The 15,638-nt window shown below is 55.7% G+C and overlaps 1 protein-coding gene across 1 annotated transcript; it reads right to left on the reverse strand.

Annotated features, from left to right (window-relative positions):
• Positions 1-2,601: 2,601 nt before the first annotated feature.
• On the reverse strand, positions 2,602-15,116 carry FAM222A (family with sequence similarity 222 member A). The gene is given in 3 exon segments (XM_058816922.1): positions 2,602-3,812; positions 14,644-14,803; positions 14,805-15,116. Coding segments are annotated over 3 exon segments (1,683 nt in total).
• Positions 15,117-15,638: the final 522 nt, after the last annotated feature.

Genomic DNA, 15,638 nt, shown 5'->3' on the forward strand with positions numbered 1-15,638 from the left:
AGGCAGTGGCACCCCCCCATCAGCAGTGTTAACCTCTGTGAAAATTTCCTTTTGTCCCAATTTCTCTTTGTTCCCCAGATCGGCTGTCACTGCTCGCTGCTGCCGGTGACAGAGAGGTCCCCTCCCGGGGTGCCACAAATACCGGCGGAGCCACGCACGCCCTTGTGGGGCAAAGGAGCAAAGGAGACGAGTGGAGCTGCCAGCCCTGGCCTCAGCCATGGCCATGGGACAGCTTCAGGCACATGGCTGTGTCCCCATCATCATACCTGTCCTTGTCCCCATCCTCATCCCATTCCCTCCCATCCCATCCCGTCCCATCCCATCTCATTGCCATCTTCATCCCCTTCCCCATCCTTATCCCATCCTATCCACATCCCTGTCTCCATCTCATTCCCATTTTCATCCCTGTCTTGCCCAAATCCCATCCCATCTCATCCTGTCACAACCCCATCCTCATCTTGTCCCCATTCCCGTCCCCATTGGTTCCCATCCCATCCCATCCCGTCCCATCCCATTGCCATCTTCATCCTCTTGCCCATTCTTATCCCATTCTATCCACATCCCTGTCTCCATCTCATTCTCATCTTCATCCCTGTCCTGCCCAAATCCCATCCCATCCCATCCCATCCCATCCCATCCCATCCCATCCCATCCCATCCCACCCCTGTACCTTCCTGGTCATGCACAGAAGGCAGCTGAGCCTCTGCCACCCTCAGTCCCCTCCCTGGCCACGCCGTGTGTCCCACCATGGGACACAGAGGCTGGGGAGATTCATCCACATCCAGGGGCAATTTGGGATCCAATCCCATTATCCTGCTGTGATTGCTGCTGCTGGGCAGAGCAGCAGGGTTGGATTTAGGGCCTCCAGAGAGCCCCCACCCCACCTGGGCACAAGGAATGGCCCTGCAATGGAAACCCAGTGGGAAACAGGAGTGATGGATGGCAGCAGAGGTGCCACCCCCTGTGCTGGTGACAGGATGGGGACATGGTGCCTGACCCCGTCCCCTGGGTGCACGTGAGGCCACAGCCCTAATCCAAGGGATTTGTCCCATGTGCCACCCCTTGGGCGTGAGGCGGAGCCGTCAGATTAATGGCTCAGCATCGTTAACAGGTTATTTATAGGTGCTCCTCCGTGCCCTAAAAATCTCTGGGAGCAGGGGGGTGCCTCGGCTCTGGGGGAGGCCACAGCAAAGCAAAGAGACTCCAGAGCACACATCCAGCGAGATCCTGGTTTTACTTTGGGAAAAACACCATCCGGACACACGGCTTGCGGGTTTTGTGTTGTTTTTTTTTTTTTTTCTTTTTTTTTTTTTTTTTTCATTTTTGTTTTCTCATTTTTAAAACAATATAGTGCAGCCAGCACTTCTCACAGTAGAATATAATGGTCAATTTTAGTATAAAAAAAAAACATTCTCAGAGATTTGTAAATGCACTTAGTGCTTGAACAGGCTTTCAGGGATACAGTACCTCTTTTCCGAGCACAATCACCTTGGGTTTCATCGGGATATTATTCTTCTTTTACCTTTAAACATCAAAACACTTTGTATTTCGTGGTGAGGAGTCTTTTGTAAATGAAAAAATCTATTAAACACAGAATTACACAGAGTGAATAACGGACCATAATAGTTTTGGAATTGTTTTGGGTTTAAAAAAAAAAAAAAAAAAAAGAGAAAAAAAAGGAGGTATGTGAGCGCCCCAGTACCGCAACCCAGAACCAAGGAACCAAGGTAGAACTGACAGTAAGGGGGGAAATAAAACAGCCTGGAAGTGTGAGAGCCAGGGGTTCCCAGGAGAGAGGGGCTGAGGGGGCCCCCAACCTCCTGGTTGAGTGGGAATAGGAGCTGTGGCCACTGTGGGGCCGGGTGAGAGGAGGAGGATGAGGAGGAAGAAGGGTGGGAGGAGACTCTGTAGCAGCCAACACGAAGATGTACAGCCTAGTCAACTAAAAAAAAAAAAAAAATATCAAAATTAAAAAAAAAATCAAAAACATCTGTTCAAGTTTTCAAGTGTTTTTCTTAAATAGCCTCCAGACTGTCCCCAGTTATTAGCTTTAATCAAAGCAGTGCAAGTTACGGACTTCAGCTACAGGTCAGGCGCCAGCTCCCTGCGGCCACACGCCGGGCTGGGACAGGCCACCTCTAGGCTGGCACTGGCCACCACGGAGCCTCCTGTGCCAGGACAGGCCACTGTGGAGCCTCCTGGACAGCTGCCAGGCCAGCACCGGCCACCACGGAGCCTCCCAGCCCCACACTGGGCTGAGACCCACCCTGGAGCCTCCCGGGCTCTGCCCCGCTCTGGGCACCGCCAGCACAGCAGCAGAGCCTCCCCTCCCTGGATAGCAGCAACTCGTAGCAATTCCCTGTTCACATTCGTGGAGATAAAATGATTTCTGAGCTATATAGACAAGCGGTCCTTCGGCTTCCAGCGGGTCGCGGGCGTGTCCAGTCTGGGGACCCCGGTGCAACGCCAGTGTCCCGGGAGCCCTTTCAGCAGCCAGCCCCGCGTCCCCCTCCCTGTCCCCCGCCCTCGCTGCCGCGGTCCGGCACCCGCAGCTCGCGCCAAAGTCCTCGCCCTGGGTTTGGGAAGAGCAGCATCCGTCCCTTATCTGTAGACGGGCAGGCGGATGTGGGCGTGCTGGTGGTCCAAGAGCCTTGGCACAGACACGGTCTCGTAGCCCTTGCCCAGCATCTGCTCCTTGATGCAGGGCGGGTGGATGTCGTTGATGAGATACTCCAGGGACTGAAGGCTGCTGCTGAGGATGGAGGTATTGCAGAGGGTCTTGCTGGGCAGCCCCTCGCCCGGGGGCACCCCCAGCTCGCGGGGCGCGGCCCCCAGCTCCGGCGGGTTGTAACAGTCGCTGTTGGGGGTCACCAGGATGCTGTTCCAGGGGGGAGCGAAGTACTGCCCCACCGCGAAGTTGCCATGCATGCAGTTCAAGGGGGACGAGCTCACCTTGTCGGCGGCGCTGCCCAGCCCGTAGGGCCGCGAGGCGCCCGCGCACGTCTCGGGGGATTTGCTGAGCGCCCCGCCGCCGCCGCCGCTGCCCCCGCTGTACATTCGCAGGTGCTGCTGCTGCTGCTTCTGCTGCCACACCAGGTAGTCCATGCCCTCGGGGTACACGCCTGCCTTGGGCCCCAGGGCGGCGGCCGGGTTGGAGCCCAGCGCCAGCTCGGCGCCCTTGCGGCACTCGGGCAGCACGCTGCCGCCGTAGCCGGGGACGAAGGCGCCGTGCTTGGCAGGGCTGGGGTGGGCGGCCACGACGGCCGGGCAGCCGGGCTGGGCACCCTGCGCCTGGCACTGCTGATTGATCTGGTAGATGATGCTCTGGATGGAGGGCAGGTTGGAGGGCGGCAGCGCCAGGCTCCTGCCCGCCAGCGGCAGCACCGAGGCCGCCACCGTCACGTTGGGGGGCACGGGACCCTCCAGCTGCTTCTGGCTGCCGTGGTAGCTCAGCTGCCCGGCGCAGGAGGGACCTTGAGCTAAAGTGCTTGAGGCGGGGTAGGGAGCGACGCCCACCTGGGCGGGCGAGAGCTTAGTCCGCTTCCCCTCCGAGTTCTTCACCACGCTTTTGCCGGAGGCTTTGACGATGGCCAGCAGCCCCTGGTAGCCGCCGGCGTGCAGCGGGTAGGGGCTGTACCTCTGCCCCGTGGTGTCGTAGCCGTTCACCGTCCGGTTAAGGTGCTTGTGCTGGGGGACCCTGATGTTGGTGGGGAAGATCTTGATGGTCAGCGGGCTGTTGGCCACCTTCTGTGCGTAGGCGTCCAGCTCGGCGGGGCTGGGGTAGCGCGGGGAATGCATGGGGGCCGTCTCGCCTGCGGGGGCAAAGTTTGGGGTGAATCCAGTGCCAGCACCCAGCACCATCCTCCCACCATCCTCCCCAAGACCTCTCCAGGCAGAAACCAGGTCACGGCACCGAGCTGTCCCCTCCCGCTGACGGGAGTCACTTGTAAGTGGCCTAAAATAAACTCGGTGTGGAGAATGGAAATGTCACTTTACCCAACGGGGGAATCTTTCTCTGAGATTGGATTTAAACTACATTATACAAGCAATTTCATGGGTGCTTTGCGCTGCTACGAGAACCTCACCAAAAATGGAAAAGCATTGCATTTACCAGCCATAAATCAGCAGTTCCTATAATGAGCACAAAAATGTCACTTTTATGCAATTTTACAGATGAACAAAACTGGTGAAATTAACTGTGGTAACCTACTGGAGTCAGCAAAAGCCACTGCAGAAAAAAAAATTATATATGTATATAGTTTTGTTCCTTTCAAACTCTTTCCTGAGCAAGTTTCTGCCATTCTGGTGTGAAAACTCATTTGTCGTTCCCATTATACTTTCATTTGGAGTTTATCTTGAGTATCCAATGAGCCACCAACTGTGAAAATGATTAAATCTACAAAATCTATCTAATAGATGGAATAAATTAGGTGTTTAAAATCTCCACACACACTCACACACACACACACAGAGGCACGTGCACGTACACGTCGGAACATGGGAATGAGGGTTGGTTCGCAGCTGGTTCCCAAAATTCCCAGCCCTGCCAAGGGATGTCTATGGCACACTGGGAATACCAGAGCTGGTGCATGCCCAGAGGAAGGTTTTGCAAGGGAGAAATGGTAAAACTGGAGGGTTTGGGGAGGCAGCTTAGCCCCCCCAGCACTCTGCTCCCAATGCCACCAGCATCAGCAACCCCTGATGCCACCACATCCTGGATGGCAAAGTCACCACGGAAGAGCTGCACCTCTGGGCACATTCCACATTCCCTGTGAGGGGATTGCCAGTCCCAGTTCCACTCTGAGTGACATTTCCATGGCTTTGACATGCCCGGATGAACCAGGCATTGGCTAAAACCAGGATTCAGCAGGAGGGACGCACTGGAATCTGTGACTGTCCACATCACCCCTGCTCCCAGCAGAAGAGAGGGGACACAGCAGCGAGGCTGTGGCTGCTCTCCATGCTCTCCAGGCTCTCCATCCATGGCCACTCTCCGTGCTCCCCATGCTCTCCATCAGGGCAGTAATTGGCCAGGCAGGACGCAGCACCTGTGCCAGCCATTGCTCCCATTAAGCTGATGTTATGGGATTTTTACAGGTGTCTTAAATAGACATTGTCATTAACAGGTGTATTAAGCCAATTAAAAGCAGTGCCTTTGAGGAGGATTTAGAGGAGCTGTCGGAACACGGGAGGAACAGCACCTGCAGCTCCCTCTGGCAGGACACGTGAGGACGTGTGGCACCAGGACATCCCAGGCACTGAGCCTCCAGCCCTGGGAAGATCCTGCAGGGCCAGCAGGGCACTGAGGGGGCTCTGCTGGGCATGGGAACCCCCCAAGCCAGTGGGTGCAGGAGGCTGAGAATGGGACCTCTCTGCCCAGAGGCACAGCATGGAATGGCACAGCACAGAATGGCACAGCACGCACATCTGAATTCCCCTTCATGCCAGCACCACTGTCCTTGGAGGTGGCAGCATCGTGAATACTCAATTAACATAACACTAATTAGCTGGTGACACTTGCAGAATCCTTAATGAGCCCTTTCTGTGGAAAATGGTCCTTTCTGAGAAAAAAATATTAAAAAAACCAAGGAGCTGTTACAAGAGGGAGGGAAGGAGGTGGTGTCACCTGTGGTCCACGAGGGCTCCCTGACGGGGATAACCAAAACCCTGTCCCTAAGCACTGAGGCTACAGGTGACACTTTAGGGCTGGCCCTGTGCCATGGGACAAGAGGGTGATCTGAGCCTGGATCCGAGCCTGGATCCGAGCCTGGATCCGAGGGCACTGCCACCCGCCAGCCGGGGCGCGTGCCCGCCGCAGCCTTTGTCGCCTCCTTGCTCCAGCTGCGTTGGATGTGACAAGGCACCGACTCGGTTGTGTTGTCACATCTCAGGGTGACGCAGCGCACCCCCGCCGGGAAAATTACAGAGAGCCGCTCTGCCGGCGGCGCTGCCGCTCTCGGCAGTAATTACTGCTTTCCAGGGGCCCTAATTGCTGCGGGATGCAAACTCGCCCGAGCCACCGCGGCACCGGCGGGCGCAGCCGGCCCCGACACTGCCGCTCACTGTTTGTCCTCTGTGTCCATCTCCTCCCGAACCCGCAGCCAGCCCCGACACTGCCTCTTGCTGTTTGTCCTCCATTCCATCTCCTCCTGAACCTGGAACATCCGAGTCTACCCTGGCACTGCCGCTCGCTGTTTGTCCTCCGTGTTCATCTCCTCCTGAACCTGGAACATCGGAGCCTGCCCTGACAGTGCCTCTCGCTGTTTTATCTCTGTGTCCATCTCCTCCTGAACCTGGAGCCAGCCTCAACACTGCCTCTCGCTGTTTGTCCTCCCTGTCCATCTCCTCCTGACCCTGGAGCATCAGAGCCTACCCTGACACTGCTGCTCACTGTTTGTCCTCCGCTCGCTGTTTGTCCTCCCTGTCCAACTCCTCCTGAACCTGAACCTGGAGCCAGCCCCAACACTGCCTCTTGCTGGTTTTCCTCTGTGTCCATCTCCTCCTGAACCTGGAATGCTGTTTGTCCTCCATGTTCATCTCCTCCTGAACCTGGAGCTCTGTTTTTCCTCTGTGTCCATCTCCTCCTGAACTTGGAGCATCGCAGTCTGTGGGTCAGGGATGCATGGCCGATCCCCCAGTTGCTGGCACAGCCATCACCACCTCTTGCCATCCCTAAACCCACATCAGGCACAGCCATCACCACCTCTTGCCATCCCTAAACCCACCCCAGGCACTGCCAGCGACCTGCTCTTCCTCCCAGCTCCTTCCCTGCCTCCTTCCAGCTCCCTCACTCACTGGCATTCCCATGGGATGCATCCGGCAGCCCCCTCCCTGCTCAGGATCCCCCCTCCCTCCCTGACCTGCTCTATTTTTCCAGCCTGCACTCAATAACGGCTAAATAATTGAATCTGCTCAGCAGCCGAAGATTTGGTTTGAATTTTATTGGAATTTTAAATTGTTTTGTTTCTTCGGTATTTTATTACTGTAAATGGAAAATGCATCGCCCGCAGTAATAATCCGATGGCTTTTTATATTACTCTGAGCTTCTGCTTGGAGCATTATTGGAAAGCCATGGCAGCGAGGAGACCCCAGCTAATGGCAGCACGGGCTTATGAGATTATTCCTCCAGCTAAACAACTTTTTACTTTAGCAAATTGGCCACCAAACCCAGTCCCAGACACAGATGTAAATCCCAGACCCCGCTGGGGCCACGGTCTGGGATAAATCTCTGGTTTATGGAGCAGGGAGCTCCAGCCCTGCTGTGCCCAGAGCAGCAGGATGAGGCAAAATGTCCAACAGGGAGCAGGGATGGCTGCAGGAAGGGTGGGAGAGCTGGGAGAAACCCCTCTCCCAAAACCTCCTCAAATGTGCCCACCTGCTGCTGGCATCCCTCGCACATGCAGCATTCCCTGCATCTCCCAAATCCCCCATATGCACAGTATTCCCTGCATCCCCTGCATTCCTCTGATCCCTCGTGTCCCCAGGGACCCCCACACCAAGCCTGGCTGCAGCCGCAGCCCACAAGGTCTAGGGAAAAAAAGGAAGATGGGAAGAAAGGAGGGAGGGGAAATTAATCAGGGTTAGCTTGGTTTAACTTGGTTAAAACAGCTGTGGGATCAAAATGGCACCAGGAAGGATGCCCAGATGGAGCATCCTGGAGAGGAATGATGCTCAGGACCACGAAGGATGCTCAATCCTGGGAAGGATGTTGAGGATCAGGAGGAATATTCAGAACCAGGAAGGACAGAGTGGATCCTCACTACCAGGAAGGATGCTCAGTACTGGGAAGGACCATGAAGGGCAAGATGGACACTCAGCACACAGAAGGAAGCTCCACTCTGCTCCCACATTCCAGGTGCTGTGTGACCCCCAGGATGGTGCTGGAACAACATCCCTGTCTGGATTCCCTCTTCCCTGGATGATGATGAACATGGGCACCAGCAATTTGTGCCTTTAATTTGTGCCATGAGGCTGCAGTGCCTGGCAGCTGCCCAGCTCTGGAAGGGGATGGGGAGCATGATGATGTTTGGGTGCACAGAAGGAACAATTTGGGGATCAGCACCAGCAGCACCACTGCCCTGAGCAAGGACTGCTCAGGGAGAAGCTGAGAGGGGATGTGGCACCTCAGTGGTTAACAGCAGCACGAGAGACACGTGCTGCTCCCTCCCTCCCTCCCCCCATTCCTTCCCAGATAAGATGGGACAATCCTTATTTTTACACATCGAAGGCACTACAATATTTTGCAATAAATGAAAGGAGTAATCTCGGTGGGGAATCTTTATAAAGCTGCCGAAGGCGACGTGTGGCTGGCTGGAAGCTTCCCTGAGCAGGGGATGGGCCTGGCCTTCCCCGTGGTCCCAAAGGAAAAGGCTTTTCACCCCTTTTTCAGATGGGAAAAAAGCTGCAATGGAGGGCTCGACCTCAAAAATCAGCTTAAGGGAAGTGTCTTTCCCAGCTCTGTCTTCACGTGGTCCAACTGCCACATTCACCCCGGGAAGGGAAATTTTCCTGGGGTCCTGAGCATCCTACCCAAGCTCACCCTCCCTGCTCATCCTCACCCTCCCTGCTCATCCTCACCCTCCATCCCTGCCCTGCCCTGCCCCTCTTCCAGAACAGCACTGGCATTTCCAGCCCTGAGCTCCTGGTTTGTTCCTGCCCGGCCTCTCTGAGCTGGCAGGGCAGAAGGGCAGCAATTAGGCAGGGTTTTTAATTGGCACAGGGGCAGGAGGGGTGGGAAGGGGAGCGATGCTGGGAGGAGGCAGGAGCACACTGGGGACCTGAGCAGCCCTGCCAATGGCTGTTATTAAAAAATAATAGTGCTGCAGCCTCCAAATGAATTAAATTCTGTGAGAGCAGAGAGCTCGTCCCCAGCTTTGGGACCAGGATCCCTGTTCCCCTCGCAGCAAGGCAATCCCAATGCCTTCCAAGCTTCAAAAAACATCAAAAATCCCCTTTCTCTCCGCCTGCCGCGCTGGGAACAGATTTTGTAAAAGCTAAACCCTAAATATTTGCAAAACACTTGGAAGAAACCTCAATATTTGGAAAACACTTGCAAGAAAACAAACAAAAGCTGCTACATTTAACAAATCAAGACAGTCCTTCAAGTTTTGGGTCTGTGCCCCAAGCAGCAGAGCTGCCTGGCAGGATCTGGCTGCCCTGGAGGGCCGAGCCTGGCACAGCTGGCACATGGAACCAGTGACCCCAGCCAAGGGCAGGGCACATTCCAGGGGGTCCCAGATGGAGCTGGGGGGTGCCTGGGGGATGCTGCCCTGCCCAGAGCAGGGTGGGCATGGGGGGGTGCGGGGGGAGAGCAGCCATGTGGTTTTTTGGGGGTGCTGTGGGCACTGTGCCCCCTGTTCCAGGCGGGTTGGGCGGCTGCCACATCCCCCAGCCCCCCCCCCCTGCATGAGAGCAGTTTCTATGGTGACAGTGTCCCCAAGATGGGTGGCACAGAGTGGTGGCAGTGTCCCCAGGATGGGTGGTGCAGCGGTGCCATGGGGGTCCCTGCTTGCCCTCCCCATCACTGAAGTGACAACACCACTCACGTCCCCAAAATTGCTGCGTCCCCACGGCACAGCCCCCACTGTGGGACCCCCCAGCCCTGATGTGGAGCATCCCCAGTGCCAGGAGCCGAGACAAACCCAGCTCTGGGGGCTTAAATTAACCCAGCTCCAGCAATAACAGCGGGAGGAATCCATCTGAATAACCGTAGGTGGCAAACCCCGCGCGGCGGCGGCGGCAGCGCCGGAATCTGCAAAGACAACAAAATTCATGACAAAGCACAAAGGGAAGCGCCGGGCTCGCCGTCCCCAGATATTCATCCGTTAACACGTTCCCTTTTTAGGCTGACATGTCATTTCAGACGGGCCTTTCTTCCTCCCCTTTCTTCTCCCCCTCGCCGCGCGTGGCTCTGCCGAGGCGGCTGCTGAATTGGATCACCTCGGGGCGAGCACTTTATTATCTGCAGTCAAAGCGTCACCACAAATACCCGTCTACACACACACGTGTCACTTCCCATTTGTCTCCTCCACGAGGTATTAGCCCTGCACAGGCACCGTGCTCTGTGCCACCACAGCCACCACAGACACCGTGCCCCTGCGCGAGGATGCCCTGGTGCCACCCCAGTGCCATCCTGATGTCACCCCAAAGCCAGCCTGATGCTGCCCCACTGCCACCCCAAAGCCATCCCGATGCCACCCCCATGAACCCTAATGCTGTCCTGATGTCACCCTCACGATACTCAAGTGCCACTTCAGCTGATGCTGCCACAATACTGCCCTAATGTCACCTGTATGTCACCCAACACTGCCCAAGCACCCAACACAACTGCCACCCCAGTGCCACCCATGTGAAGCCAACAGAGCCCTAAAAAGCCACCCCAAAGGCACCCTGAGGGCACCCCAACACAACTGCCAGCCCAATGCCATCCCAGTGCCACCTCTCAGAAGCCCTCATGCCATCAGGAGGGGACCCCAGCACCTCTGTTGTCCCTGCAGCTCATTCCAGCTGCCCCCAGCCCCTCTGCTCACTCATCCACAGCCAATTAATACTTAAATTAATTTAAGACACAGGTTCTGTACTTGCTGAGCGGAGCAGGGTGGGCACCCCCAAAGCAGGGTGCCCCATCCTGGGGTCTGCCACTGCTCTGTGACCAATGGACCATCACAATCCTGGGGAGTTTGGGACACAAACCAAACCTCCTCGTGCACTGCACCATTACCAGCCAAAGCCACCCCAAATCCAGGGCTCTGACCTGGCAGGAGATGGGCACTGAGCAGCACCCTCCATCCCCACACATGACCAATGGAAAAGTGTTTTTGCAGCAATTCCTGGCAGGGAAAGTGCCAAGTCAACAGCACATTTTGGGCCCAGCAGTTAATTGAACTCCTTTTTATGGCACGTATATAAATACACAGAACCATCATTAACCGATCCCTTCCAGAAACTGAAAATGAAAGAATTAATCTTACTTCACTCATGTGTAACCCCTCATGAAATTAAAATGATATTTTATGGGTGTGTACAAAAGCAAAGCCTCGCTGCAGCCGCTCTAATGAAAATGCCCTTGGAACAAGCAGAATTGGGTAACGAGAGGCCATTAAATGGGGCTTCATCCTGTGTGCAATTAACTGTTTATCACTGATTAGTGTCCCCACAGGTGCAGGGAGAGCTGTGGGTGACCCTGGAGCTGAGGCCCTGGCAGGGAGCCCTGGCCATCACCTCTCATTAAGGCCATCTCCTCGTTAGTGTTTAAATACCCAGGGAGGGTATTAAATACCCTGTGAGGGTTTGTGCCACCCCCAAGGAGCCATTTATCACACTGTCCCCATGGGGCTGAGGTGACAGCTCCTGTGGGACCCCCTGGCATGGAGAATGTGAATGGTGAAAGAATCTGGTTTGGGTTTGGGTTGCAGGGACCTTAAAGTTCATCCAGTGGCACCCCTGCCATGGGCAGGGACACCTTCCACTGTCCCAGGTTGCTCCAAGCCCTGTCCAACCTGGCCTGGGACATTTCCAGGGATGGGGCAGCCACAGCTGCTCTGGGCAATCTGTGCCAGGGCTTCGCCTCCCTCACAAGGAAGAATTTTTTCCCAAAAATCCATCTATCCCTTCCCTCTGGCAGTGTGAGGCCATTCCAAATCATCCTGCCATTCCACAGTATTGTGAATAACCCCTCTCCATCCTTCTTCATCCTCTCCAGCCACAGAGGATGCTCACCAGGTTCCCATGGCTCCCAGCCCCTTTAGGGGGACACACATCCTGCTCCCTGCCACACTCCCAGCCCCAGGCACATGGAAGATAACATTTCATTAAATACCATCCACTGCTCCATGACTGCTGAGAGAGGGGGAGCAACCAAAGAGTTTGGCCAAGCTGAGAGGGGCATTATTTGATTTATAATTTAAATAAAGCTCAGGATTCCTGTAATGTGCCCAGGATAAAATCAAAAGGGACCAGGCTGCTGGAGTTAATTGGACGTGATATTTTCCTGAGGATGCTGCTGTGCTCTGCAGGCTCCTGCTCCTCTGCTGGAGAGGGAGGTACAGGCAGGGCTGGAAGGGCTCTGGCACCTTCCTGCATCCTCCTCAAGGCATGGTTCCTATGGAACTGCCTTGGGAATACCACAGGCAACAGCAGCAAAGTCACCTCAGCTTTATCAGGATGGATTTTGTGGGATGCTCCAGACCGGTGGGGATGCAACCACACCAATGTGGGAGGCACAGAGATGGGGGGGACAACAATCAGCAGGAAGGGCCAGGGGCAGAACCGAGGGGTGAAGGCACCAGCAGCTCCCTGCATGGGCAGGAAAATGAGTCAGCTCACCTTTTACGTGAAATTAATACCAAAATTAATCAGCGGCGCGGGCGGGATAATAGGATTTCAGAGTGGTGCCGGGCCAGACGGCCAACGTGCCGAGAGCCAGACTCATTTAATATCGACAGAAACAATGCCAGAGGACAGAAATAAGACCCATAAAGATAATTACTGAGATACTCAGGAGCAAATTAAGTAATCAGAGGCACTTGTAAATTGCGCCTGGTTTGAAGAGCGCGCTCTCCGCGCCGAGTCCCCGGCGGGCGCTCCGGTGGCAGCTCCGAGCCTGCTCCCAGCCCCTCCACCCTGCTTCCCCCACAGGTGCCATAAATAAGGAAGGGAAAATTGTATTCCAAGCCAGATGCGTGGCCCTGGATGTCACCTGCAATTTAATTTGCGCTGGCAGGAGGCAGCGAGGAGCGAGACGTGCCGGGTTTGCCCGTAATGAGCGGAAACGTACGGGCAGCTAAACTTTGATTAAGGTGACCTGGCTGGTGGCAGCCCGTGGTGAGTGCAGCGTGGGGGTCTGGGCAGGAGCTTGGCTGCTGCCACCCATCCCAGGGGACACAAATCCCTTGGAGATCTCAGGTGAGCACGGTGCTGCCTGAGGGACGAGGTGAGACCAGTCAAAAACTCTGGTTTTGGGTACCCCTGGGTACCCCACACTGCCAGGGCTCAAACCTCTGCCCTCATCCCACTGGCACAACTCCAGGAGCATTGGGATCCTGGGGCTGGGACCCTCCCAGGACACAGGCAGCTGTATCCAGAAGGATCTCTCATACCCAGTGAGAGATGCTCCACACATATGGTGTCACATCCATGGCACTGTATGTGACACCGCAGAAGAGCTCCTGCTTCCCAAACCCTCCTTATTCCAGCACCTATGGCAGGGTGGGAAACGCTACAAAGCACCAGTCCCCCAGCAGGAAGGAGCCTCTCTGGGCTTTGTTCCATGAGCTGAGCTGGTCCTTAGCTCTGTTGGGAATGCTGTGAGGACCAGCAGGTGTATCCTGACCCCAGGAGCACAGTGAGCTCACACAGAGATTCTCAATGCTGAACAGCTCCACTGTCCAGAAAACCCCATCAGGCTCATCCTGCCCGTGGGTCTCAGACCATGTGGGCATGGCTGGGCTCATTATTCCATGGACAGGAGGTGCTCCAGCAGCTGGACACCTCTCACCAGCCCCGTGCTGCCACGATGCTGAGGCGTGACGGATTACGAATAATTTTACAAGAGCAGCATCCTTTTTTCTCATAATTTTACAGCATCCTTTTTCCTTCCAGACACACTTCCTTTCCTGTACTGTGACACCTGGGTGTCCAAAACCCCACCTCTGGCACGGCTGCCCTATTCCCTGTGCTGGCCATGGGGAGCTTCACACAAAAAATCATGGAATCCAGAATGGTTTGTGCTGGAAGTGACCTTAAAGATCACTCACTTCCCCCGCTCTGCCACGAGCAGGCAAACCTTCTGCTCCAAGCCCTCTCCATGGCCATGAACATGATAAGTTTGAGGGATAAAAGAACTTCCATGGATAAATAACCCTCCTGGCTGGCAGTGCAATGCTGTGGGTCCCCAGAGAGGCTGAGCATCATCCAAAATCCATGCCCAGCTCGCCCAAACCCCATGCCCAGCTCACCTGGCTGCTCAGAGTGCCCAGGTAGAGGGGAAAAAAAAAAAAAAAATCTACAGGAAAACCCAGCTCATTAAACAAACACCTGGGGGCTGTCACAGCCTAACAAGCAGAGCTTTAGCAGCTGATTTGTCTTCAGCCAGCAATGTTTAAAAATCCAACTGAGACCAGCAGAAAAATATCCACTCCCCTCTTTAAAACACACATTCATCACTTGAGAATCTTAATGCGTCTTTCCCAGCCGGGGAGGTCAAACACGCCTGCCTAAAGCAGGCTCATTAAATATACATTTAATCACGGTTTGGATTGAGAGACAAAGGCTGGGAGAGACAGGTGCTTTGCTGGAGTGACCTTTTGGATCCCATTTTAATGTAACTAGTTTACAGCTTATCTGAAAGGCCAGCTCCTGGGGAAGGCAAGCTGCAGCACAAACGGGGAAAGTAATTATGGGGGGAAGGGCTGGGGAGGTTTGGGGGGCCGGCTGCACCATCCTCTGCTGCCACCACGCTTCCCAGGCAGCCCTGCAACGTTTGCTGAAGTTGGACTTATCAACCACAGAACCCAATTTAATTTGCTTATCTTGGCTCCTTCCTCCTCCCTGCTTCTCCTGCTCTTTTTAATTACCGGTTAAATAAATGTCTTTTTCAATAAGGGAAACAGGATCAAAGCGGGCGCCCGCCCCCGGGGCACTTACACTTGCGTGGCTCCAGCGCCTTGTTGGGGCAGGGGAGGTGCTGGGCTGGGGGGTTCTGGGTCCTCTGCAGGCAGGCCAGCATGGTCTGGGCTTCCCTGCGGGCGTTGCCGCCCCACGCCCTGCAAGAGAGGAGACACACGGTGAGCCAGGGTCCTGCCACCGCCCCCTGCCACCACCCCCGTGCCACCACCACCACCCCCGTGCAGCTCCCCAGCACTCGGCGCCTCCGCTGCTCTGGAGATAAACAGCCAGCTCTGAAAGCCTGGAGTGAATAGGGATGTATATAAAATAAAGATGAAGGTCTCGGCGGGTGGTTTGTGCTTCCTGCGGAGCTTCCCGCCCTTCCCAACGGGAATGTGGCGGTGCCAGACGTCGTGGCGGTGCCAGGCGTCGTGGCGGTGCCAGGCGTGCCAGCCGGTGCCTCCTGGCACGGAGTGACCCCAGTCAAGGCTGGGGAAAGACAGTGCTAACATCCCACTCGGGGTCCTGGGATGTTGCTCCCAGCTGGCATCAAAATCTGTGCGACAAAAGCTGGAGGGGCCAGGCCAAAGCTGCCGTCACCGCGGTGCTGCTCATTGTACGTCCGTCCCCAGCCGCCGCCAGCGGGGCCCTGAGGTACAACCAGTTGCTGCTGACACCCTCCCATTGCTCCAGCTGGCACAGGGATGATATTCCCACTCGGAGAGGGCAGGGAGACGTGGGCAGGAGCAGCAGCAAAGCGGGCATGGAGCCGATGCGCCAGCGTTGCAGCTCCTGCGCTGTTGCTCTCTGGCTGAACGTTCATGGATGGCTGGGGGTCACAGGTGGACATCGTGGATGGTGTCACTGCTGGGTCCATCACTCCATCTTCTCCCTCATGGGGGAATCGTGCTCTCCTGCAGCCATCCAGGATGATTCCCACATTTCCCAGTGCAGGGGAATGACGCGGTGGCCTCTGGCACGTGGTGGCCTCTGGCAGAGCCCGTGACCATCAGCACCAGGAAACAAAGCATGGA

This window comes from Ammospiza caudacuta, chromosome 18, assembly GCF_027887145.1.
Source record: "Ammospiza caudacuta isolate bAmmCau1 chromosome 18, bAmmCau1.pri, whole genome shotgun sequence".
NCBI classification, from domain to species: Eukaryota; Metazoa; Chordata; class Aves; order Passeriformes; family Passerellidae; genus Ammospiza; species Ammospiza caudacuta.